Raw genomic sequence first — 26,387 nt, 5'->3', positions numbered from 1 at the left:
AGCTATTATAATGAAAACAGCCTAACAAAACATTTATGGTTCATTTTCAACATTTCTAAGTATGTAGATATCCTGGAGAATGCTAATAATTTTCATCTTATATATACACGCTCCCCTCTTTTTTTTGCTCCCCCAACAGCGGTAAGGGCCGATCGAATGCGTGGAGGAAGGAATAAGTTTGGACCAATGTACAAGAGAGACAGGGCCCTGAAGCAACAGAAAAAAGCCCTCATCCGAGCCAATGGACTCAAACTGGAAGCCATGTCTCAGGTGATCCAAGCGATGCCCTCTGACCTGACCATCTCTTCTGCCATTCAGAACATCCATTCTGCCTCCAAAGGCCTACCTCTGAACCATGCTGCCTTGCCTCCTACAGACTATGACAGAAGTCCCTTTGTAACATCCCCCATTAGCATGACAATGCCACCTCATGGCAGCCTGCAAGGTTACCAAGCATATGGCCACTTTCCTAGCCGGGCCATCAAGTCTGAGTACCCAGATCCCTACACCAGCTCACCTGAGTCAATAATGGGCTATTCCTATATGGATAGTTACCAGACAAGCTCCCCGGCAAGCATTCCACACCTGATACTGGAACTTTTGAAGTGTGAGCCTGATGAGCCTCAAGTTCAAGCCAAAATCATGACCTATTTGCAGCAAGAGCAGGCTAACCGAAGCAAGCACGAAAAGCTGAGCACATTTGGGCTGATGTGCAAAATGGCGGATCAAACCCTCTTCTCCATTGTTGAGTGGGCCAGGAGTAGTATCTTCTTCAGAGAACTTAAGGTATGCCCTCTGCTCTCACAACTCAATATCCTTTCCAAGGGAGACCTAACTCTATTCCCAATGAATATATTCTTGGGGCTGAAAGTACTTTTTCCTTTTCTTCTTTGTGTGATTTGAAGTAGTTATATTTTATAACTGTATTTTAGGACTATTTATTGCAGCTTAACTTTATAGGGTTCTTATTCTGTGTAGCTCTTAATTGGGGTGAATGACTTTTAACATAAATTATAGGAAACTTAGTTTTTTTTCTGTATACCATAATATGTTTATTCGCTCTATCTCAGATGGTTTGCAGCTAAAAATTTTAATGTTGGCTAAAGATGTTAATGTCAAGTGGTGCCTAGTATACTGTTTTTTTTTAAGTTACCCCATTATGAACTATATTATAACGGTGTTATCTTAAAAGTAGCTTTCAAAGGAAAAAATGCCAACATTTAGATGTGTTTAGAACCTAAAGAATGCAAATGTGATACCACTGGTTATACTACCAAGTAGGTATTTACTACCTGTTTACCTTGTCATTAGGTTAGTAAAGCCTTTGTTTTCGGAGCAGATTCCAATAGGATGTTTACTGCCATTGGATGGGGAATGAGCTAATGATGATTGCTAGCCTATGTGTCCCAGGTTTTAGTTCTCAGAATGTATGTCTGCTGCTGATTTTAATGGATTGGTACATTGTAAACATAGTACTTGTTTGCATAAGGATCTATGTTTAACTACATGATTATTTTATTTCCTGAAACTAAAGACCGAATTAATGTGGCAAAGTCACTTAGAAGTTTGGAGTCTGAATCTGGTGGCTAGGGGTTTCACTTCTGATTTTAAAGAGAACCCTGGATTTGAGTTTTCAGTATATTCTCTTACGAAATCAATGTCTCCTTTTGCTGTCGTGAGAGATGTGGCTGCTAAATACCTGTGGCTTCTGATTACCTGAGGCATTGGAAATTTAAAAATCTCTGAGAGCAGAGAGACAAAGCTGATTTTTTTATTTGAAGAGTTACTGTTAAAAATGGTCTGTGCAGATAGAAGGACTAGGGGATGTGGAAATTATTTGCAAATGGAAAATAATGCTTTTCCTAGAAGTCTTAAAGTACCGTCGTTTGCACGTGGAAACAAAAAAGTTATCTGAATGGATCTAATAAAATATCTCTAGCATGCTGTTAAAAGATGCTGGATATTTTCACATCCTTTACTGCTAGACTGAAAGATACCAGGCAGCAGAGGGCCAGCAGAAAGCATCCAGTTCTCACCATCGGGCCAGATATTTCTGAGTATGTAGTGTTTTCAGCTATTCTATGTTCAGCAGAATGATCTTCATTTAAAAAAAAAAAAAAAAAAAAAAAAGCACGATAAAAACAGCTTTCCTGGTGTTCAGCCACGTCCTTAGAAGAGCAGGTGAGGTGATGAAAATAATTCCAGATACATCGGAAAGATTAGGTGACATAAAAACCATGAAAGCACAGCCTTTGCAATCAGATGGACTTGATCTGAATTAATAACCATTGTCCATCTCTGAGCCTTGGTGTTCTCATCTGTAAAGCTGTGAACGTGGTATCTATGGAATAATAGAAAATAATAGACTTTACTTGGAGGAGGGTTTGCAAGGAAAAAAATGAGAATTTATAGGTAAAGTACCCTAATCCTGGGAGTTTGGCATATACTACCTACACAGTAAAGTGGTACATTTTAAAAGTTAATTGTTGCATGAAAAGTCGAGTTCTTTGTTTAATATGGGCTTATTCAGGCAAGAAAACAAGCAGGTATAGTGTCTTAGTATGACAGTGGGAAATAATATTGCCAAGTATTACAGCATCATATAATTGTATCATAATTAACAGTCATCAATCAATATAAATTAAGGAGTGCTGGGACTGTAGCCCAGTGGCAGAGTGCTTGCCTAGTATGAGGTACTAGATTCAATCCTTATCATTACATAAAAATAAACAAATAAAATAAAGGCATTCTGTCCATCTACAACCACAAAATAAATAAATAAAAATTAAAATACATATATATATATATATATATATATATATATATATATATATATATATATATAGATTAAGGACTAGCATTTGATAAGGACTAAGTTGGACTAAGTTGATAGAATAAAATATTTCCTCTTAGAGTTGCAATATTTCCATAGTTATTTTGGCTTTAAAACAAAGACAGTAAAGATAACGTTTCACAAATCAATGAGGAAATAAATAAAAATTATTTGCATGTGAAAAAAGAGATTTACATAGTGAACATAGCTAGCCACAGGTAGGACTTCAAGAATGCTGAGAATATATTCCTTTTCTCTAATTTTCCTCCTTCTGCAGCTGGATTCTATGAAATTCTTTTATATGGCATGAGATTAAATATTTGGCTAAAACATAAACGGCTATGGTAGCAGAGGCTCTTAAAGAACTGTCAGTCATTTTTCCTTTATTTTTTAAAGTGGTGCTGGGGATTGAACCCAGGGCTTTCATGTCCTAGGCAAGCACTCTACCACTGAGTTACACCCCTCAGCGGATTATCAGTTTTTTTGTTTGTTTGTTTGTTTGTTTTGTTTTTCTGGTACTAGACATTGAACCTCAGGGTGCTTTATCACTGAGCTACATCCCCAAACCTTTTTATTTTTTATCCCCTCCCCACATTTATATTGGTGCTTCATAGTTGTACATGCTATTGGCATTTGTCGTTACATATACGTGCATATACGCAATACACGACTTTTTATTTTTATTTTGAGATAGGGTCTGACCAAGTTGCTTAGGGCCTCACTAACTTGCTGAGGCTGGCCTCAAACTTGTGATCCTCTTGCCTCAGCTTTCCTGAGTACTTGGAATTACATCATGTATGGCTTATTGCCTGTCCTTATACAGATGTTCGATGCAGTTATCAGTGTTTCATGGGAACATGTGTTGAAAAGACTATAATTTTCAGGGATCATTTCTACAGTTTGTTACTAGCAAAGTTTCTCTGATCTGGCTGAGTATTGGAAACCATGAGGAGGAAATGAAACATCCTTTCCTAAGTGTGAAGCTGGCTCTTGGTGTTGCTTTGCTAGGGAGAGAATACTGTCTGAGCAGGGGAAAAAAGCAAAGGTAAAAAAAAGTCACAAATATCAGGAGGCAACTACACGGGGTGGAACTGTCAACAGGTAGAGACACCATCTTGAACCCACTTTACCATTGCCTTGGCTTATATTGAACAGGAATTATTCCGTTTAACTATTTCATCAAGAACAAAAAGTAGAATCCAGAGTAATTTAGCAGAGTTGTGAGATGAATATTCCCATAGGAAGAATTTCTTTTCATTTGTAAATTTACTTTGTCAGTCTTGTGATGCCAGCATCACAAGACATCTCCAATGTTGTCACTTCCACATTTTCTGTGTCCTGCAGTGGGAAATATACTTTACACTGGAACCTGGTGTACCAAACTCTCTTACACACACTTACACCTTAGACACACCCCTAAATCACAATTTTGTTAGATGATACGTGACCTACATGCCATGTACTCCAATATTTCCTAGTTTATTCTGCTTTCGCATAATTTATTTCACTTTAAAAAAAAAAAAGGACTTTTCTGGTCATGACCTACTAAATTCATGTCACAGTCCACTAATGAGGCATGACCTGCAATTCAAGAAATATGACTCTGCTGTGGGCCACTTGTTGGATGGAGCCTACCTGCCACCACTTTTAGTACGACTCCTTTTCCTCCTGGCATGGCCTGTAAGACATTCCAAAAGCCTGCAGTCCAAGTCCCTACACTAGCACTTTGCAAAATTGTGGTTTTAAAATATTTTTCAGAAAGATGAAGGCTCTCCTTTAAACATTTTCCTTTTTCTTGTTGACTTCACAGCAAGTGGTACATCGAGTGACATACTTCCAGGGCAGATTGCCTATACCTCTACAACCTCAGGATGGAAAGTCATGTATTTGCTCCTGGGAAACAACAAGATAATGAGGCAATTTTGCAAATGCCCTCTTGATGACTTTCATGGGCCCATGTACACTCTCCCTAACCTTGTCAAAAGGAGAGAATACACCATTCATTTCTTTACTAGTTAAGGGAACAGAAGGGCCAGAAGAAATTGGTGGGGTTTTTTTTGTTTTTCTGCCTATCTACCTACCAGGTGCAAAAAGGGTACTCTGGTTCCCACTTAAAATACTGAAATGAGAAACAGGAAATGAGAGCTCCCAAATTCTCAACTTGGGAAGCAACATGAAGCAGCAATGTAACTAAGGAATAATGAGGCTGGGGGTATAGCTCAGTGGCAGAGCACTTGCCTAGTATATGTAAGGACCTGGGTTCCATCTGTAATAAACATCACACAAATAAATAAATAAATAATGATAATAATATAAAAACAGCTTGCTCATGGAAACTGGAATTTCTGAGCAGGAAGATGGAAGTGGAGAGAGCTGGAGGACATACATTAGGGAGCACTTTGGTTTTTATTTCTCTTTTATATTTCGGTACTGAAGTTTGAACCAGGGGCACTCTACCTCTGAGCCACGTCCCCAGCCCTTTTATTTTGAGACAAGGTCTTGCCAATTTATCCAGGTGGGCCTCAAACTTGCCATCCTCCCACCTCAGCCTCCTGAGTTGCTTGGATTACAGATGTGCGCCACCAAGCCTGGCACCACCTGTAAGATACAGTTCTGGTCTCCATCCATCCAAAATAATGGCATGAGAAAGGTGAAAGAAATACTCATTCCAAAATAGCAACATGTGCATTGGAAGATTCTCAGTGTCTGAGCTGTAGATCATGGGTTTTCAGAGCTAGAAAAGATGGTGAAAATCCTGTGACCCTAATCTCTTCTTTTTGCATATAAAGAAACCGTGACAGGAAGAAAGTGTAACTTGCCCAAGATTCCCCAGCTACCAAGGGGCAGATCTGGGACTGGAAGTTTCAGATTCAAAGGAGCATCCTGTGCCCCTCCTCTGGTGCTCACACGCACTCGGTGCAACCTTTCGACTCCCACTCTGCAGGCCTCCACCAGGCAAACTAAAGCAAATCTAGGTTATCCAAAGTCCATGCCTACCACCTAATTACTACTTCACTAACAATCAGGAGGACAGATTTTCCCTGAGCCCAGACAGGCCCCTGGGAGTGAATGAGTCACTTTAGAAAGCCTCATAATTCTTTCAGGCCACCTGGGTATCCTTCAGCACAATGGGGCCACCAGCTAACACTTCGGGACCTTGAGGGCTTTGCCAGGCATCCTCCAGCGCCTCATCCTCTGCTTAGAGTCTGCTGCGGGGAAGAATCTGGTGCAGCCACAGCAATATGGGCTGGGCTCTAGAGATAGAAGTGCCAAATGCTGTTCCGTCCTGTGTTCTACCTGGTGCAAGACACGTTCGATGTGGGTTCCTTGGTGTGCCTGTGAAGGAAAATAGGTAGAAAGAGAAGGGGATTGTAAGCAGGTGATAGGTGAGCCATGAATGTCAAGTTTTCTGAAACAATGTATTAAATGCACTTTCTGAACTTTAAACTAAATCTGTCTCAAAATAGCCTATATATTCTTGACTTTTCCTTTGTGTTTTTAGAAAAGAATAGCAAATTCCAAACATTTCCACTCTGCTGAACGAGCTGTCCCTGTGTGGGAAAAACACTATCCCCCGTTATTTTGCCCTCACCTGTGACTGGCGTATCTCATAAACACGGAGCAGTCAGGAAATAATTCCCACTTTGTTAAGCAACTAATGAATCTGGAGGATCTATTTGATCTTCTAATGAGACCAGATGTCTTTGGAGAATTGTGGGAATGGATATATAAGAACTTCCCCTCCATGAATGATTCTGATACATGTAGGAATAAAATAAAGAAAAAAAAAAAAAACTAATCCTGACTGAAACTCATAACTAGCATTTCTGCGGAAAATAGGTTTCAGGGACTCAGGGAATTTGTGTCAAAGGAATTCAGCCATGCCAGAGCCCATTTTTAAGTGTGGTTTTCTCTAAAGCAAGGCAATAAGGGGAAGGGCAAACCTTCCTTTCTCTCTGGTTCATTATACAAGCTTTCTGGGCAGAGTTTTATTTATTTAGGTACCAGGAATTGAACCCAGGGATGCTTAACCACTGAGTCACATCCCCAGCCCTTTTTAATTTTTATTTTGAGATACGGTTTCACTAAGTTGTCGAGGGTCTCCCTAAATTGCCAAGGCTGACCCCAAACTCGCAATCTTCCTGCCTCAGCCTCCTGAGAGGCTGGGGACTGCAGGTGTGTGCCACCATGCTTTATTTATTTTAATATTCTAGATCCCTTTCCCCAAGCTACAATTCACTATTCCCAACATACAGGTTTATGATCTGAGACTTGAATAAATCTGCTTCCATTTTAAGCTATTTTATTTCTTTTTAAAAATTGGTCCTAGGGATTGAACTCTGTGCCTCTCACATGCTAGGCAGGTTCTATATCACTGAGCTACATCCTGAGCCTTTTCTATTTTATTTGAGGCAGTAACTCACTAAGTTGCCCAGGTTGACCTTGAACTGTGTGATCCTTCTTCCTTAGCTTCCCAAGTAGCTAGGATTACTGCCCCCAGTCCTTTTATTTATTTATTTATTTAAATTTTGAAACAGGGTCTCACTACATTGCTAAGCTTGGCCTTGAATTGGTGATCATCCTGCCTCAGCCTCTAGAGAGGCTGAGATGTTGGCCACCATTTCCAGCTCTAACCTTTCTTCCTTTTGTTTCTATGGAAGAGGGAAAGGAGAGGCTGCACCAGCCCTCACAATGTCTTCCGACACTATCTGCCATGTGGCTCTCCTTTACCTTTGCCTGCAAATTGAGGTCAGGAACCATGAGTCCAATTCAACCTCAGCATTCCTGCTTACCGATATGGTTTCCAAAATGATTACCAGCTACCTTACTTAACTTCTGTTTTCACTACTCTGTTCTATTTTGTTTTTCTGCTGTTGGGGATTGAACCCAGGGCCTCTTCTATGCTAGTCAAGCCCTCTAACATTGAACTACATCCCCAGCATCCTGTTGGAGAAGGATACAATCTGTAAACCATTTATTGCCAGTTCTTCTACTCATTAAAGAGATACTAGAATTAAACACATCTGTGCATCCTAGGGTTACAAGGAAAAGAGGAAAATGGTTTTCCTTCCACTAGAGGTGGACGTGGACATTTTCTTCTGTCTTTGTGAATTTGGAAAGAACCTTAGAATCAGCGGGCTTGACTTGATGATCTTTCTTCTCTCTTTGGGTATTAAACAGCTGCTTCTGTAATACAGAAGCCTGTATTCTTGCTGATGGTGTTGAGAATTGATATTATTCTAGCCTTTTTTGCTACTGCGCTCTTGTCTGTTATGGACTGAGGAACCCGTTATCTGAGCTTTCTTCTGACTCACTGTTCCCTGGTCGAATCAGCCCTTCTCAGTCAATACCTGTTTGTGCTATGGTCAGTTTGCTGCTGGTAGTATAGGTGTGGCTACCATGCCTAGCTCTTGCCTGTTTTTAAAAAGAACTGAATTGCTTTATTCATCAAGTATATATTTGCAAATGGGAGAATTTGTCTATACTGCCTAACTTCCTGCAGCTGTAATCCTCCTGTTACAGCCTTCCAAACACACCTACCTGACCAGGACGATGTGTGTTCTTTACCCTCTGTGTTCTTCGCAGGGATGTCTTGAAAATACACCAGTACTAAGAAGCATCCATCTTTTGTTATTAAAGGATAATTTACCTTCTCTAAATGAACTCTTCTTAGAGTACAAATGCAGAGCTATTCTGTTACCCCACAAAATTCTCCTGAGCCCCTTTGTGGTAAATTTCTCTCTCCACCCTAGCCCATTAATCCTCATCTGTTTTTGTTTTCTTTTTTTTCTTTTTTCTTTTTGGGTACAGGGATTGAACTCAGGTTCACTAGAGCACTGAGCCACATCTCCAGCCCTATTCTGTATTTTATTTAGAGACAGGGTTTCACTGAGTTGCTTATCACCTTGCTGTTGCTGAGGCTGGCTTTGAACTCACCATCCTCCTGTTATAGCCGCCCAAACCACTGGGATAACACTGTGCCCGGCCTCATCTGTTTTTGTCTAAATAGTTTTTGTCCAGTGTTATTTATTTTTGGTACTGGGGATTGAGCCCAGGGGTACTGGGCCAATGAGCTGTATCTCAGCCCTTATTATTATTTTTTATTTTGAGGCAGGACCTCACTAAGTTGTTGAGGCTGGCCTCAAATTTGTGATCTTCCTGCTCTGGCCTCCCAAGTTGTCCCTGGGAGTATAGGTGTGGCCACCATGCCCAGCTCTTGCCTGTTTTTAAAAAGAACTGAATTGCTTTATTCATCAAGTATATATTTCTAAATGGGAGAATATGTCTATACTGCCTAACTTCCTAAAGCTTAGTTGCAGTACAGCAGAGCATGGGTTATATCTAGGTGAACATAATCTCTGGGATATTTGATGAGAATGGTTCTGCAGAGGATCAGAGATTCACACTGGGTTTGCTTGTTCACGCAACCAATAAGCTTCCTGTTCCTATTAATCTATTTGTTATCTACTGGAATTATAGGGACAGCATCAGAATAGCCCGCCATGGCTGAGAATTCCAAGATTCACTAGATGAGCCATTGTTAGGTGTCTGAATATGAAGAAGAGTAGGAAAATAATCAGCATTTTCCTTGATATGTTAAAGGACAGATGGTAAAGAAGAGAAGTAACTTGGTGGGGGACACTGGGGATTGAACACGAGGCCACTCTACCACTGAGCTACATCCCCAGACATATTCATTTTTTATTTGGAGACAAGGTCACCAAATAAGTTGCAGGGGATCTTGCTAAGTTGCCCAGACTGGCCTTGAACTTGAGATCCTCCTGCCTCAATCTCACTGGGATTATAGGTGTATGCCACCATGTCTGGTGAGAGGTAAATTTTAGGGAGTGTCATGAAGAGCCTGCCCTGATGCTGGGTGTTTTCAGGCCATTTTCTGGTTTGACTCTTAGGAAAGTCTGTGAGGTGAGCGTAGTACACGGTCTCCTTTCGGTTAAAGAGTGGGAGTAAAAGGTTTAGACCTGTCATTCTCATATATATGTTGTTTCTAAGGGACACAACCATCTGTCTCTTCTCTTGCTTCTTAGGGTTGTACAAGCCCATAGAGACATTCAGAAAACTGATTAGTAGAAGTTTGCTACCTCAGTTTTTTCCTGATCCATTCTTTTAGTCAAGTAATTTGTTGATACCAGTTAAATTAATCAAGGCAATTAGGTCAGTTTGGAGATGTGGGAGGAGGATGAGAGACAAAGAAACTGAGGTGGGTGAACCCTCAGGCCAGCTCCCCTTAAGGTTTGGTATTAAACTAACAGCTAGGGTTTAAAGAAAATACTTGGATTTTTCCTGGACTAAAATTTGAAGATGACAGTACTAGTGGGCACCTCTTATTGAGCTAGGAAGCAGGCAGTTGTTAGCTATTTCACATCTGTCATCTAGTTTAATGCTAAAGATGCTTGTGTACTAGGCATGATTATACCCACCTTGCAGATGAAGATACTGAGACCTGAGATATTTACTAGCCTGAGCCATGTCACATAGCTAATGTGTGATAATGCTATTAATATAGCAAAAAAAAAAAAATTGCGTGTGGAAATCCTTTGTAAACTGTGAGGTATTTCATACTTGTTACCATGACCAAATTACCCATACTTGTACCAGTAGATCTTAACCGATTACTTTCACTGTAAAGAACAAGTTTTTGATAAGTTGACTCAAGGGTGTGTAAATTCATTATTATTATTTTTCTAATTAGGGTAGGACCATGTAGGAAACTGAGAATAGAACAATTCAGTAATCCCCATCAGAATGGAGAGAGGTGTTTGCCATTATCTATAGTGGCCTACTCCAGAGCCTTCAAGCCTTAGTTTATCAAACTGGGTGGCAAAGAATGAGGCCATCAGTATGCAGTAGCAGAGCATCCTCCCAACTCCAGAATACTTGGGGGGGCCTTCCCCAACCCCTTCCATCTCCTATACCCAACACCATTTCTGACTGAATAATCAGTAGAGTTTTGTCAGTTTGACCTAGAAGTAGTTACTTGCCTGTTTGCTGAGAAAAACTAATGTCCTTGTACACTCTAAATCTTGCCCAGCAGGTCATACAAACTCACAGATCTATGGAAAGCCTGCCAGTGATAGTTCCTCAGTGTTGGACAGGTGGGGTTCCCTGAGTCTGCACCCCTGGGTCCCTGTTTGCACACAGGTATCCACTGTTATACAAAGTCAGGTAATGGGTTAAAAAACAAAACAAAACAAACAAACAAAAAAAAAAACCAGATTCATGACTCATGTGTGACACCCCCTAACACTGTTGAAGGACTTTGCCCTCTGAACCTGAGGGAAAATAGATCATTTTATTTTCCAGGACAAGTAAAGAATGACTTTGCTCTGACTTATTCTTCTTCGGCTTGGGAAGCAGATCATACAAATCTTTGAGAGTTCAACATCCATTTGCAGAATGGCTGCATGGAAATTGGGTATTTAAACTATTCTTCACATTAAAGACATTAATCTCTAACCCGAGGATACCACCCACAGTAAAGAACAATGACAGACACTGCGTCCCCTCTTCCAGCATCTTGGTGTTCCCCTGTGCCTGGTTCTGAAAACTGATTTGCTCTCCAACCTGTGCTAGGCTCAGCTCAGGCAGCCAGTGGGATGGGGTCCCTGCCAGCTCCTCCGTAGACTTTCTAACCTACACTATTTGCTTTATTTTCTCCACTCCCTTCCTCCTGTCGTTTGCTATCTGTCTAGACTGCCTTCTCTTTTCGTACTCAGCTTGCTTTTATCGTTGCTCTTTCCTGGGCCTCAGAGATCCAGGCATAAGGTTAATCTTTAGGCATTAGGCTTCCAGAGAAGTATGGTCCCAGGGTCCGGGTGGTTGCTGACCCCTGTCCTTGACTGCATCTGCATTTATCCTTCAGGTAGAATGTGCTTGTAGAAAGAGGGAAGCTCATAAACTCGGTCTGAGAATGCGCAGACAAGGCAAGAGAAACAGTTGAACTCTAAGGATGGGGTGTATTGAGCCGGGCTTGGTGGTGCATGACCAATCCAACAGGAGGATTGCAAATCCAAGGACAGCCTCAGCAGTTTAGTAAAACCCTGTCTCAAAATTAAATTAATTAATTAAAAGGACTGGGGATGTAGCTCAGTGGGTTCAGCCCCTAAGATCACAAGCAAACAACAACAACCAAAAAAACCCCAAGATGGGCTATGTTTAATGATGATGGATAGAATTTCTTTCCAATCCTTCCATGGTGACAGATGACTCTCACGCAGTGGCAATTTCCTTTGAGGGTAGCAGGTCAGCTTTGATGTGCAAGGGCAAGAGAAGACACTGATGCTTCAGGCTTAGGCAGGTGAATGTGGATAGGACCCACAGAACTCCCATACAAGGGAACTTCAAAACTCCCCTCTGGTTTTCACATAGTCATGATAGTTTCTGTGCCATACAAGAGAGTTCTACTTTAGATGCTCATTCACATCTCCACACAGTCCCACAAATGGTCATCCTTCCTTTTAACTGGCAATGTTTTCAAATGCCACATTTCTGACCTACTGAAGCCAATTCTATGATTCCTCATATAAATTTTGAAGAGAAAAAAAAAATAAATAGAAATCTCAGGTGCACAGAGCCTCTGAGCACTACTGCTGTTCATTTCTTTGTGAAAACTCAAAAAGAAAGCCACATTATCTCCAATATTTAAAAACGTCACTGGGATTACACAACATTCAGGATTAACTTTACAACCCAACTTGATCCAACTTCTAATTCTGTGAGAATGCTTTTTCTTCCATGACAGATGGAATCATTGACCAACAGGTCTAAAGTCTATCCGTTATTGTGCAAGGTGGAACGTAACCTCCGACTGGTGCTTCAAAAGCCCTGGTCTCTGTCTTCCACTGGGGAGCAGGGTTGTAACTGGCCTTTCATCACCGGTTCAGAAGTGTGGGTTTTTTAAAGTCTCCAGCAAGACCACCTCCTATGAGTGACTATTGCATTTCTAAATGCCCTGTTTACACAACCATTTACCTAACAGGGCAGGATCATTATTTCATTTAAATTAGAAACATGTTTTATAGGAATGAAGCACTGTAGACACTGGGTACATGTTCAATTAATGCACTAAAGACTTAAAGGAAGGCTGGGGTCCTAGCTCAGTGGTAGAACACTTGCTTAGCATGTGTGAGGCACTGGGTTCAATTCTCAGTACCACATATCAACAAATAAATAAAACAAAGGTCTATTGACAACTTAAAAAAAAAAAAAAAAGACTTCAAGGAAACAAACTGCTCAATGGTAAAAGCTGTATTTTTTTTTGCAGCACTGGGCATCCAACCCAAACCTTGCTAGTCAATTGCTCCACCACCGAGTCAAACCCACAGCTCCTTTGTCTCTACTTTAAAGGAACATTCAATAAATAGTCTCAATGATCTGAAAATCCCAGAATGATATTTTAAATGGCTTCTTAATGGTGCTGATTTTTATACAGACTCTTTCCCTTATTTGCTAATCAATCACTACACTTATGCATAGGTTTGGGGAACGATTTTTCCTGGCAGATCTGGTGTGTACATATCTCAGGGTTTTGACGGCATATCCTGTTTTTAGATCTGTTCTCTGAAACGCTGGCTCGATCTAACGCATGCTCTTTTATTTGCACCCCTATATCTGGTCCATTCTGAAATCTCCACAAATGCCTCTTTATCATACACATCCTATCACAATTGTGCTTTTTTGATCTAAAGTTGTGATGCAGAAGAGGCTTTACTCATGGCCTGATTTAAAAAAAAAACTTACTAAATATTACATTTCCCCTTGTAAAATAATGATATAGATTAGGGTTGGTGCAGGCATGTTGGCAACAGAATTCTTCAAAAGTTTTCCTTTGGGTGATGAGAAGCTGTTACATTATTTTGACTAGCTAATCAAATGTAATTGGGTAGCTTGAAGTGCCTTAGATTTTCCTTGTACAGTTATCAAAGCGGGAAATGTAACTCGGGGAGCTGATGAAAGGCGTCTCTCACGGTATTCTTTCAATTATAGATCTTACAGAGCAAATGAAAGAACAGCTCTGCCTCTAAAAACTCAGAGGCTTGAAATGCCCCTTAATGTTAACTGCTGTATTAGCTAGTTAACACATTATTATGTACTTTAATTGATTCTTGCTCCAGCTTTGAGGGGAAAAAAAAAAATTCTGGATCTGTTTGGCACGTACATGAAGCGAGGGAAGATGCTTGAACACAATAATTTGTTGTTTACATTCGATTCAGATCACATCAGATATCTGCTGTGGAAACACAATAGCCCTGGTGCACTGTTGTGAGAAATAACGCACTTCTACAAAAGCATTCGAATTTTGTACTCATAAATGGGGATTAGGGGTTATGTATGTTTTCAAAGGAGTTTTATTTGACTGTTGAGAATGACTTTCATGATTGAAACAATGAAATGCTGCAATTGGGAAAACAACTTCATTCCTGTAATAGATCTAGGAGAGTCCAGCTGAGACTAATGTGTTTTGAAAAAGATCAAAACTCTCCATGCTGGCATTTCTCTAGGAGGTGGCACTTGTCTTCACAGTGGAATAACACACACCGCCCTTGAAACACTTTAGCCATAAAGGACAAGGTTCCACCTAGGATTAGGCTAGATTTAGGGTTTGATTCAAAGTCTTTCATTCACTTATTCATTCATCCAACACTGATCGAACCCCTACCATGGGTTCATCTCTTTGCTAAATTGCTAAAGACAACAGTAATCTTCACTGGACACCCCTTTAGTCCTTGAGGCACTTTTCTCGGTCAACATGGGACCCCCTCCCCTTCCTGATTTTGCTGCAGGATCAAAACAAAGGTGAGCTCTGGCTCTGAAATCTCAGGCAAGCACTGTAAGAATGGCACACGCGTGATCCTGTCTAGATTTGCACCAAGATTTAAGATGACATTGGAACTAAAAAATAAAATTTAATTCCCATAGACAACAAACTGACCCCTGAAACTGAAAGAGAGATTAGTCCAGCATGCAGTGAAGCTCTTTGGAGGGCTTTGAACCCAGTGTCGGAGGGGAAGAGGTCAGGGAGGGAGGAAGTTACTCCCCAGAGGGGTCTAGGAGGAGGAGTGGGAGCTGGGAACCAGGTGGGCGGGGCGTGGAGGCAACACCCGCAGACAACAGCAAGTGCAAACCATACAGGTGTTTGTGCAGTGCTTCCTGCGACCTTGGTGTGATCCCCATGCGGGAGGGTTGGGTGGGGGGAAAGAGCAAGAGGTAAAGCTGGGTGTTGATGAGGGGCACTTACATGAATTTGTTGTAGGCAAAGGGAAGCCCTCAGAGAAACTTAGGTAGAGAACCCAGTAACATCATAACTACTGGACATATGCCTGCTATATAATATATTTTGGGGGGCGGGGGCATGGATTGAACCTGGGGCGCTTCACCACTGGGCCACATCCACAGCCCTTTTTATTTTTAATTTTGTGACAAGATCTCACTACATTATTTAGGGCCTCACTAAGTTGCTGAGGCTGGCTTTGAACTTACGGTCTTCCTTCCTCAGCTTCCTGAGCCACTGAGATCACAGGTGTGTGCCACTGGGCCCAGCCAGTTGGTATGTCTTATAGGCTGTTATTATTATTTTAGTTGTCGATGGACGCAATACCTTTATTTATTTTTGTGTGGTGATGAAGATTGAACCCAGTGCCTCCCATGTGCTAGGCAAGCGCTCTGCCACTGAGCCTCAGCCCCAGCCCTAGGCTGTTGTTTTTGTTATTTTTTTTCCAAAAGGACTTTTTTCCCTTTAGGTAAATTTTGCTGTTGGTGACATGTACATAATTGAGGTCTTGGTGCTTTGTTTCATATTTAATTTAAACAAATTTGATGTGTTAAAATTTCTTTTTGTAACATCCTTTTTCACTAGTACATCTTTTTTTTTTTTTTTTTTTTAACTTCAAGCTGATTTAAAGCTGTTTATTTCATAGTCATTGATTTATTGGCACCAAATCAACCTTCTAGTGTAGGTATACACTTAGGGGGCTGTCTGTCCCCGTCCAGGATACCTAAGTGATCACACCAGGTTTTAAAAATAGATTATTCCTAAATCCTAACCCGACCCGATGAATTACTCATTCCTTCATTCATTCACTCAACATATGTTGATTAAACACCCATCATGTGTCAAGTCCTGTTCTAGACCTGGGGCTACTGGAGTGAACGAGATCTACCAGGGCACTTTTATTGGTGCCCAGGTTTGTGTGGGAGGGAAGCAGATGAGGTTGGGTTGACTGATGGCCAGTAGGTAGGGCCTGTGGAGGGAGAGAGGGAGCTGTAAGAGGGCTTCAGAGAGGACCAGTGGGAAAAGTTGACCCTCCACCCTTGAGCTGAGATCTGAACAGCAAGACAGGACTACCCTGGGTCAATCTGGAGACCTGAAGTGCAGGCAAGAAATGTGCAGAGCACCCCGTGGTACAGACTAACTTGGTGTTTTCAATAGACAGGAGGAAAGAGGCAGGCCAGTGCCCACCCTTAGAAACCAGGGACTGAGAGGAAGAGTGGCTTTGATAAGGTCACAGAATTTGCTGAGGTCCAGCTCATGGAGGGGGCTTGGTTTTATTCTGTTTGGAGCTGGAAATTCACAGAAGTAAGCAGTGGAGTAACTTCACCAAGTTCTCACCAGGAAAATTTACCGCTCTGGCTGCAGGTGGGAAATGGGTTGAAGTGACAGGAATGAACGTGGGAGGTCCAGCAATCCAGGGAGAGATTATGGTGGCTTAGAGCAGGGTAAGAGAACAGAGATGGGGGAGAAGGGGATGCACCCAGGACATGTTGAGGGAAAGCCAGTGAAATTGTCTAAAAGGACTTGGAGAAGAAAAGATGAGACAGACGAAATTATATCTCTGGCTTAAGCCCTGGGGAGGCATTTGTGGAGAAGAGGAACTAGAATCTCTAGGGACAAGTCCCGCAGTGTCTAAAATCCCCCGAACAGATACATCCAGATGCCAGGGCTGGTTCTCAGATGCCCCCTCTGGGAACCATTGATTTATTCTAATCCTTTTTATTCGAGCAAGCACAGCTAAACCACCCCACTCAAGCTCTTCTCAAAGACTTCTCAAGGGTGGGCATCCTCTCTACAAGTTCCCTGGCTGTCTGTTTTGGATTTGATCAGCACTCCAGACATTTCTTTATATACCTCTTGAATCCTTCCTTTGGTAGTATATACCATTCCCTCTGGGTCTGTCAATAGAGACTGTGCATGACCCATTGCTTAATTGTGATATATTTTCTGATTGCTTGTTCAATGGCAGCTACATGGAAATAATTCAGCCATGAGGGGATTCCCAGCTCACTTCAGTCATTAAGTCAGAGGACTCTAGTTAATACTGGGCTTCTGTGCAGACACAAACTGACCAGGTTGCAAATTCAACTGGGTTGGTATACAGGGAAACAATGGCTAAGTTCATTTAGTGTTTGCCCTTTTTGACATTCCTGTTTCTGAGATTGACTCTGAGCTCAAGGAAGCAAGGAACATGGTACCCCTTATTTTGTTTTGGGACTGGGGATTAGTCTTAGTTCTTTTTATTTTTTAACACAGGGTCTCACTAAATTGCTTAGGGCCTTGCTAAGTTACCCAGGTTGGTTTGGAACTTGTAATCCTCCTGCCTCGGCTTCCCGAGTAACTGGGATTACAGGTATGCACCACCATACTCTGCTAGACCCCTTGTAATACATTAGGAATTTGGGATATTGCATTTGGAAATATTTTTTAGACCTCACTATGGATTCTCTAGAATAATTTGGCCCATACTTTGTGTCAGGCCCAGTTTGTTTACCTCAATAGCTGTTGTTGTTGTTGTTGTTGTTTTTCCCTTAAAGGTCTAATTGGCTTTTACTTGCAATTCGTGAATGAGACAGCTTGGACTCTACAAAATAAAATGATGGCTCCCATAGTTGTTGTGGGTTGTTTTTTTTTTTAACAATGTTAAAATTGCTAGTTAGTTTAAATATATTTACTAAGTTTTACCTTCAAGACTTTAATCATCTTTGTTGCTCTTTAAAGAACTCTTAGGACTGGGGATGCTGCTCAGTGGTAGAACACTCTTGCCTAGCATGTGTGAGGCCCTGATTCAATCCCCAGCACAGCACAAAATAAGTCTCAACTTTCTTTCCTTCAGTGGCATAAGATACCTAAGACACAGTCTTTCCAAGGCTTTTCTCCCCACAGGACAGAACATTGGCCAGTGTTTGAATCATAAAACAAATCCAGGGATTTATCTACAATATTATAAATGAGGATAAATATGTCATACATACCAGGATCAATAACCCCATTAATAGATGAGCATTTTATCTGTGTGTGTATTGGTGGGGATGAACCCAGGACCTGATATATCTGCTATAATTCTTACATCTTTCAATATTCTAACGGACTTGGTTTCCCAGTATTTAGTACCTTTAGTACCAATATTTGGTACCTCTAGGTGTTAAAAAAAAAAAAAAAAAAGTAGAAGGAAAAACAAAATGATACAGTGTTGTCTAATATCTTTGCAGTTGAAAAAGCTCCTTGCAGGCTTAACAGAGATTGATCCCAACTTTGTGAACCCTGAAGCTTACATAATTTAGAAAGCTCCCAAACAAATAAACAAAAAATCTTCCTCTTGCATGATTTCCAAAAACATTAGACCTTGTGTGTACACATGGATTGGGTTCCCAAGTGCCGTGGAAGTGCCCATGAATGTGAAGGTTTCTGCAGGTTAGGCCCATTAGTTACAGGAAACTCTGCTTCTGATTTGCAGTTTTGCTCAAGTATTTTTCATGTAGAGCATCATTGAACCAGGAAGAGATGAGAATGAACATAGAAATTCACATAGATGATAATACTTTAAAATGTGATCTAATGGTATTTAAATCTAGACAAATCAAGTTGACTAATATAGAATGTTAACCCCAGATACCTTTAGTTTTTCTTTCTAAAAATAAATTCTCATCAGCCTTGGGACTATCAGAATAGTCATGCCTTGTAGACTAAATAAGTGATTTTTCTGCGTGTCAAACTCAACATTTGCAGCATTGTTGAACCTTGTCTGGCTGTTTAATCATTCCATATTCCCTCACCTAGACTGGCTGATACCAGGCACTGTCCCATTTCTTCTATTTCACTCTTTTTACCTCAAGGGATTTCTGATATGTATATCAAGCATGTCTGTGATCTTACAACTTGGGAGGCTGAGGCAGGAGGATCACAGTTTGAGGTCAGCCTGAGCAATTTAGTGAGGTCATCTCAATATAAAAAATAAAGTCTGGAGATGTAGCTCAATGGTAAAGAACCCCTGAGTTTAATCCCCAGTACCACACAAAAAAATTTTTTAAAGGAATAAATAAATAAAAAGTGATGTAAATTCTGTTTTGCTTTAGATGAAGGATTCATAAAGAATTCATATTCTATAATAATAAGAATATTATCTAGAGCTGGGGATATAGCTCAGTAAGTAAAGCACTTGTCTCACATGTACAAGGCCCTGGATTCAATCCTCAGCACCACACACACACACACACACTCAAAAAGAATATTTTCTATAGATATAGGTTTTAAGATCATTTCCTTAGAAAAATGTAGGGTTCTATGAATTTAGGGGTCCCTGTAGTCTAAAAATTCAGTTTTCTGTTCTTAAGAGGTATCACCTAATAAACTACAGATTGAATTTTCCTTATCTAAAATGCTTAGAATCGTGTACTTTTGTAATTCTGGACTATTTGCATATGTATAAGTGAAAAGTGGGACCCAAGTCTGCTGGGAGCCATCAGCCAAGTAGGTATGACAATTTCCTTGCCAGCTACTCCCATGCTGTCTAGTGGAAGGACTCCTGAAAGGTGACCTTGCTCAAGGACCAGGGCGGATCCGTGTTTAGGGTGTCCAGGGTTTAGCATAATAGGAGATTAGGGTGTTCCCCCTTTAGAATAGGGCGTATCCTGCTGCCTGAGTTCCTCTTGAGTTCTTAGGGTCAGACAATATATTTGGGAGACAGAAGCCCAGGAGTGGTGGATTTGGGCAGAGAATGTGGATTTCCCCAGAACGTGTTTGTAGAAGGCTGGTGTGAGTTCGGGAATAAAGAATTGCTGTTTGAATGTACAAGCTGTGTGGAGGCTCGTAATTTGTGCCCAGCCAGAGACTGCGGCACAAGTCTAAACATGAAATTCCCTTGTTTTACATAAACCATATACACATGCCTGAAGGTGATTTTGCTTAATATTTTAGTGTGCCTGTGATTTGACAGTGACCACTCACATGAGGTCAGGTATAAAATCTTCCACTGTGTTGACTTGTTGGCACTCAAAAGCTTTGGAATTTTGGAGTGTGCTGGATTTCAGATTTTTGGATTAGGGTTGTTCAACCTGTATTAAGTAATCTCAAGCTTCCTATTTGGTTTTATTTATTCAATCTTGTCTTCCACATTTAAGTAAAAAGATTAGAATTCTTAAGTAGCTCATTAAAAATACACTGGGCTGGGTGCTGTGAGGTACATGCTTGTAATCCCAGCAGCTCTGAAAGCTGAGGCAGGAGGAGTCTGATTCAAAGCCAGTCTCAGCTATTTAGTGAGGCCCCCCCCCTTTTTTTTTTTTATTTGTTGTTCAAAACATTACAAAGCTCTTGACATATCATATTTCATACATTAGATTCAAGTGGGTTATGAACTCCCATTTTTACCCCAAATACAGATTGCAGAATCACATCGGTTACGCATCCACATTTCAGTGAGGCCCTAAGCAAACATAAAAAGGGCTGGGGATGTGGCTCAATGTAGTTAAGCGCCCCTGGGTTTATTATTGTTTGGTACCAAAAAAAGAAAAAAAGCACATTAGAAGCCAGGCATCGGGTTGTGTGGCTGTAATCCCAGAGGCTGGAGAGAACTAAGGCAGAGGATTGAAATTTTGAGACCAGCCTGAGCAATTTAGAGAGACCCTGTCTCAAAGTAAAAAAATAAATAAAATAAAATAACACTCTGGGAGCACTATTCACAGATGTATAGTGACATATTTTGAAGATGGGACCCAAGTCTAAACATGAAATTCATTTGTTTTATATGAAACTTATACACACAGCCCAAAGGTAATTTTATTTCTTTTTTTAGTGTGCTCAGTGATACAGCACCCCTGGGTTAAATCCCTAGTACCACACCTACACACACAGACATACACACACACACACACACACACAGTACATTGTAAAACATGATCTCTAATTATGTACACAGGTCCATATGTAGTTATCATCTAAGATGTACCCAAGTTGACTTTAAAATGAAATATTAGCTGGATGCTGCTACCAGTCTCTCAGGAGGCTGAACCCACAAAGATAGCAATTTGGAGGTCAGGCTTGGCACTTAGTGAGACCTTACAAAGAATAAGAAGAGCTGGGTTTGTAGCTCAGTGGTAAATCATCCCTGGATTAAAATCCTCAGTGCCACAAAAATAAAATAATAAAGTCAATTATTATAATTTTGATAAAGAACTCTCTCTAGAGCTATGCCTGGTTTCCAGTGTACTCTTGAGTTCAAAGCTTGACATAAATTAAAAAGTCTTTGAGAAAATTAAAAAGAACCAAGCAAGTAGTGGTACACCCCTATAATTCCAGCAACTCAGGAGTCTGAGGTAGGGAGGATCACAAGCCCAAGGCCAAGTTGGGCAACTTAACTAGACCATGTCTCGATATTAAAAACAAAACAAAACAAAAAAGCTGGTGGTGGTCTGGGGTTATAGCTCAATGGTAAAGCATCCCTGAGTTTAATCACCAGTAATCAGGGGCTGGGAGATTTAAAAAGAAAGAAGGAAAAATTGTCTTTATTTACTTCTAGTATTGCCAGAGAAAGGAAATGAGTTCAAGCACTTTTCATTTGAGAGGTAGTATGACTGATATACATTGTATAGGGGACCAAAGGAGTATTTTTTTTTTTACTTGTGCAATATAATCATACATAATAGTGGGATTTGTTATGCAATATTTGTACATCCACATAACTTGATCAATCTCATTCTCCAGTACCTACCCTTTCCCTCTACTTCTCTCTCCCCCGATCTGCTTGCTCAAATCTCTTATCTCCCCTCTATTAGTATTATTATTTCAGTTTTTATTATTTTAATAAATGCATTATGATTATATGTAGAAGCTAGATTCATTTTAGTGTATTCTTCCATGATGAAGCATAATTTGGTAGATGCCGCCTCTCCTTCCTCTCTTCCCTTCCTCTACCCTGTTGGTTTCCCTTCTATTTTCATGGGATCTCTCCTCAATTCCTTATTTGTGTGTGTGTGTGTGTGTGTGTGTGTGTGTGTGTGTGACTCTCTTTTTTAAGTTCTGCATATGAAATACCATTTAACTTTTAACTTTCTGAATCTGGGTTATTTCGCTTAGTATGATGTTTCCCAGTTCCATCCATTTACCTGCAAAGGATGCAATTTCTTTCTCTATGCCTGAGAATAAAACTCCATTGAGAATATACACCACCTTTTCTTTCACCATCCAGCTGCTGATGGGAACCCCAGCTGATTACTTAACTTGGCTATTGTCAAATGTGCTGCTATAAACAATGGTATGCATGTGTCACTATTGTGTGCTGATATTAGATCTTTTGGATAAATACCAAGGAGTGGGATAGCTGGGTCATATGGTAGTGCCATTTTTAGTCTTTCAAGGAATCATCACACTGATTTCCGAAGTGGTTGTAGTAATTTGCATTCCCACCAACAGTATATAAGCATACCTTCCTCCCCACACATCCTTGCCAGCAATTATTGTTATTTGTATTTTTGAAGAGTGCCATTCTAACTGGAGTCAGATGAAATCTTTGTGAGTTTTGATTTGCATTTCAAAAGAGTAGTTTTGTACACATGGGTTTTAGGTGATTTTTCCTGTCCATGGTAAGCTGTCACATTAGTTAAATGAATGGAGGGCAAAAGCCTTTGTGCATGTGGGCTTGGATCTTTTCATTTAAGGAGTAATTAAAGTAAAAAAAGAAAGCAGCCTAGCAAATTTTGAGCAGTCATATTTTTAGGTGACTGACGATCTCTACTTTTAAATAGTCAACCAGTCAGGAACTATGCTTCAAATAAATAAAGAGATCATCAAGAGATTTCACCAATTGCTCTTGCATAACATTTAATCAAAAATCTAAAAATTAACTGAACATGTAGACAAGCCTGAGTAAGGACTGGTTTAAGTTGCTGGCTTTTGCACTGTAAGAATACTGATACCTGAGTGCATGTATGTGAGCTTTTATGATGATGCATAACAGTGCCAATATGTGAAGGTTCTCAAGGAAATGGGGGAATTCTGGAAGAGTCCATAAGGAATAGTGGAAATGGGAATCCTTTGTAAGAGAGTAAAAGTGAGTTCATCTTTTGAAATGAGAACGAAACTTCTTACCTTTCTGAATACATGTCCTTTTATGGGATGCTCTTTTTTTGAGCAGCTGACTTCTTTGGTTCAGAATTATTTACCCGGATGACTAACTAGCAAAAATTGTCAATCAGTCAAATCATTTGTTTTAAACTATTTTGTTTAATGTTGTTTGATTTCTAAATCAAAGATACCAGATAAAACACTTTTGGAGACAGAGGAACTGATATCCACAAAATATTATTTCATGGGCTCTTGCTGTAGATTTTCCCATAGCTTTGAGCACTATCCTACTTCACCTCAGGAGGTAGAGGAAAAATACCTAATATCAATAATTAGCTTAGATGTATAATTACTTGCTACACAGATGTGATGTTTCACAATGGCTTAGGCGCTGAAGAGTATTTATTTCGCTTTAACTTTATCAAAACAAAACATTAGGTAAAAATACATTGATATGACACTTTGAACACATTGAAATGACACACAACAAAGGTGCCCCCCAAATCCATTGTTCCCTTACATTTGAGTGTAGAGCAAATCCAGTAGCTAAATTATCCCATATTGAGAATTGGTGAATAAATGTTTACATAATTGCTCCCACTTTTGCTGAATCTCTTAGTTCGATCACTTTGAAAGCAGAGGAATAAAAAATATTTTATTTAAAGAGAGCTTTTGAGATTGAATGCTCCAATTAACTGTTGATTATTTCTCCAAAAGGGAGTGTTTGAGATAAGCCCCTCATTGTCTCCATCCTAGTGCATTTTGAGGTTGAAATGAAAGGCAGAGCTGATATTTCACAGGGATGGCAGGCAGCACTACCACCTGTGTTCCTCAGTATCTCCCTACTCAGCCATAGAGCCAGTCACAGTATTTAGCAGATTTTTTTCCCCCTGAAAGTCTTCAAAATTGATCAATTTAAAAGTAGATGCATACAAACTACCTTGAGTTTGATCTTGGGGTCAAATCAGTCTGTACTGTTATATAGGTCACCATGGATGCAGAATGTTGGTTCAGGATGGCAGAATATGCATTTTTGTTTGTTGAGCTGTGATGGATACATGTTTGATAGGACTGTCCTCACCAGAACATGCTTCCAAAGGCACAGGGTCTAGGTCACTTGTCAAAAGTCAAAGGAGTAGCAGAAGTACTTCTGGTAAAGCCATGTTTTAAAACAATTGAAAGCTCTATTTTAAAGTTACAGTTTATTAATTAGGAATACATGGTGGGGTGGCCATACTGGAAATATTACTTCAACATTTAAAAGGAAATGTGAGTGATTTGAGAAGGTGTGGGTTGCTGCATACACTGAGACTCTTTTAATCAAAACACCTAAAGGTCAAATCACTAGATTTCATATGCAATTTGGAAGGAAAACACAGTTGTACGCCCCTCCCCCACCATTCAAATCTGTTTTTAGTTAATACGGAAAGGGAGCGAAATATTTAATGGAGTCTAAAGATAGGCTTTCATATATTAAAAGAAATGCTATTTACAACTGATTTGTTACTAAATAAAATCTTGGATGAACACTTTTAATTACTAAAAAGGTAAGGTAACAATAAACACAGGAAATATAAATGAATAAAGTGTTCACAGAGTCATACTGCTTTCAGGACTATAAATAGTGCCCCCAGCTCTGCCACTATTCTTAGCACCAATGAACAAAAGAAGGTGTCCAGAAATAGAAAGGGGAACAGCATCTCCATGAGCCTTGTATTCCATGGCCTAGGAAATGCTCCGAGCAAGCTCTCGGATTCATGGGGTTAATTGATTTTTAAAAAGGACATTTCCACACTGTCACTTTGCCAAGGAAATTCTTTTACTGGCATGTTTGTAAAATTGGCAGGCTGACGTTTCCTCTGGGTGACACAAGGTGTGATGAAGAATTTTATCTTTACTTCCTTACTAAAATCAGCACCGAAGGCTTGCCTTTTTGTTAACTTATTTGGTCATTATCAGATGACATTTCTAGAGGGTCAGTTCATGCCAGAAGTTGGAAGGAGTCATCCACAGTAGCTAAATTATCCAATAGCTAAATTATCCCACCTGAACCAGGAGCTGAGCCTGTTCACCTGAGCCACTCATGAACGCTACAACCTGGGTCAAAACATTTGGATACACACATATACACATACTCGAAAACACACAAATACACATAGTTTTTTTTTTTTTTTTTTTGAACCACCATGTCCTGATTAACTCCTGCAGTAAATATATATACATGGAGTCCTCTTTCGTGCCAGGTATAATTCTAAACAGCAGGGATACAAGGTAAATTAAAATACCTAGTCCCTAGAGCTGGGGATTTAACTCAGTGGGAGAGCATTTGCCAAGCCTGTGTGAAGTCCTGTGTTTGACCCCCAGTGCCAAAGAAAGATACAAAGTCCTTGCTCACAAGCCAGGCCTGGCAGCCAAACAGACCTGTGAAGATACAATTAGGTTGAACCAAGGGTGCACAACAGAAATGAGATAAGTTGCCAGAATGCAGAGCAGAGGGACTCTGATTATGGAGGCGAAAACTGCAAAGTTACTACCATTTGATTCAGCTAAGTCAATCTTGAAGGATTCCTTGCATATAAAAGGAGGAAAATAGCTGTACTTATTTATCTTACAAGAGCCTCGTGATGAGCTAGTGGCAGGTAAAAGTACCTTGAAAAGCATAAACAACAATATAAACATAAGCTATTGTCCTATATAATACACAACAAATTTCAGTTCTATCACAAGAATTCTTGTACATAAGTATTATCAGATCTACTTCTAATTTCTAATAATAGTTTATTTATTCATTTTTTTCTTTTTTCTGTTTTTGTTGGTATTGGGAGGATTGACTCCCGGATCTTGCATGGGCTAAGCAAATGTTCTACCATGGAAGTGCATCCCCAGCCCAGATTTTTTCTTGTTTTGATAAGTAATGATGAATGTAATTATTTAAGAATAGATTATAGACTATAGTTAAAAGTGAGAGAAACATACATTTCAAATACTTCGATTTTCAAAAAACATCAGTACAAACTGGAGTCAAATGAAGAAAAAATAACTTATCCAAATATGAATATATTTTCCCACAAGTAGTAATAATAGATTGAATGATTATTTTTAAAATGTTTTTTGGTGGTTTTCAGCATGTGAAATTATGAATATGTGGTATTTGCAAATAGTTAGATTAATACTTAGAACATATCATAAACTATATTCTGTGAAAGA

At 39.9% G+C, this 26,387-nt stretch overlaps 1 protein-coding gene and 1 pseudogene across 1 annotated transcript in view; both read left to right on the top strand.

The window, feature by feature from the left end:
• Positions 1-26,387, top strand: part of Nr5a2 (nuclear receptor subfamily 5 group A member 2) — a 117,897-nt gene that overhangs the window by 8,679 nt on the left and 82,831 nt on the right. The window contains exon 4 of the mRNA XM_076872929.1: positions 140-786. Coding sequence (XP_076729044.1) covers positions 140-786 — 647 coding nt within the window. The remainder of the gene's footprint in view (positions 1-139; positions 787-26,387) is intronic.
• LOC143379745 (small nucleolar RNA U3) lies at positions 3,701-3,864 on the top strand (annotated as a pseudogene).

Source organism: Callospermophilus lateralis, chromosome 13 (assembly GCF_048772815.1).
Source record: "Callospermophilus lateralis isolate mCalLat2 chromosome 13, mCalLat2.hap1, whole genome shotgun sequence".
NCBI classification, from domain to species: domain Eukaryota; kingdom Metazoa; phylum Chordata; class Mammalia; order Rodentia; family Sciuridae; genus Callospermophilus; species Callospermophilus lateralis.
The sequence above is the reverse complement of the archived record's forward strand: the minus strand, read 5'-3'. Positions and strand labels throughout refer to the sequence as shown.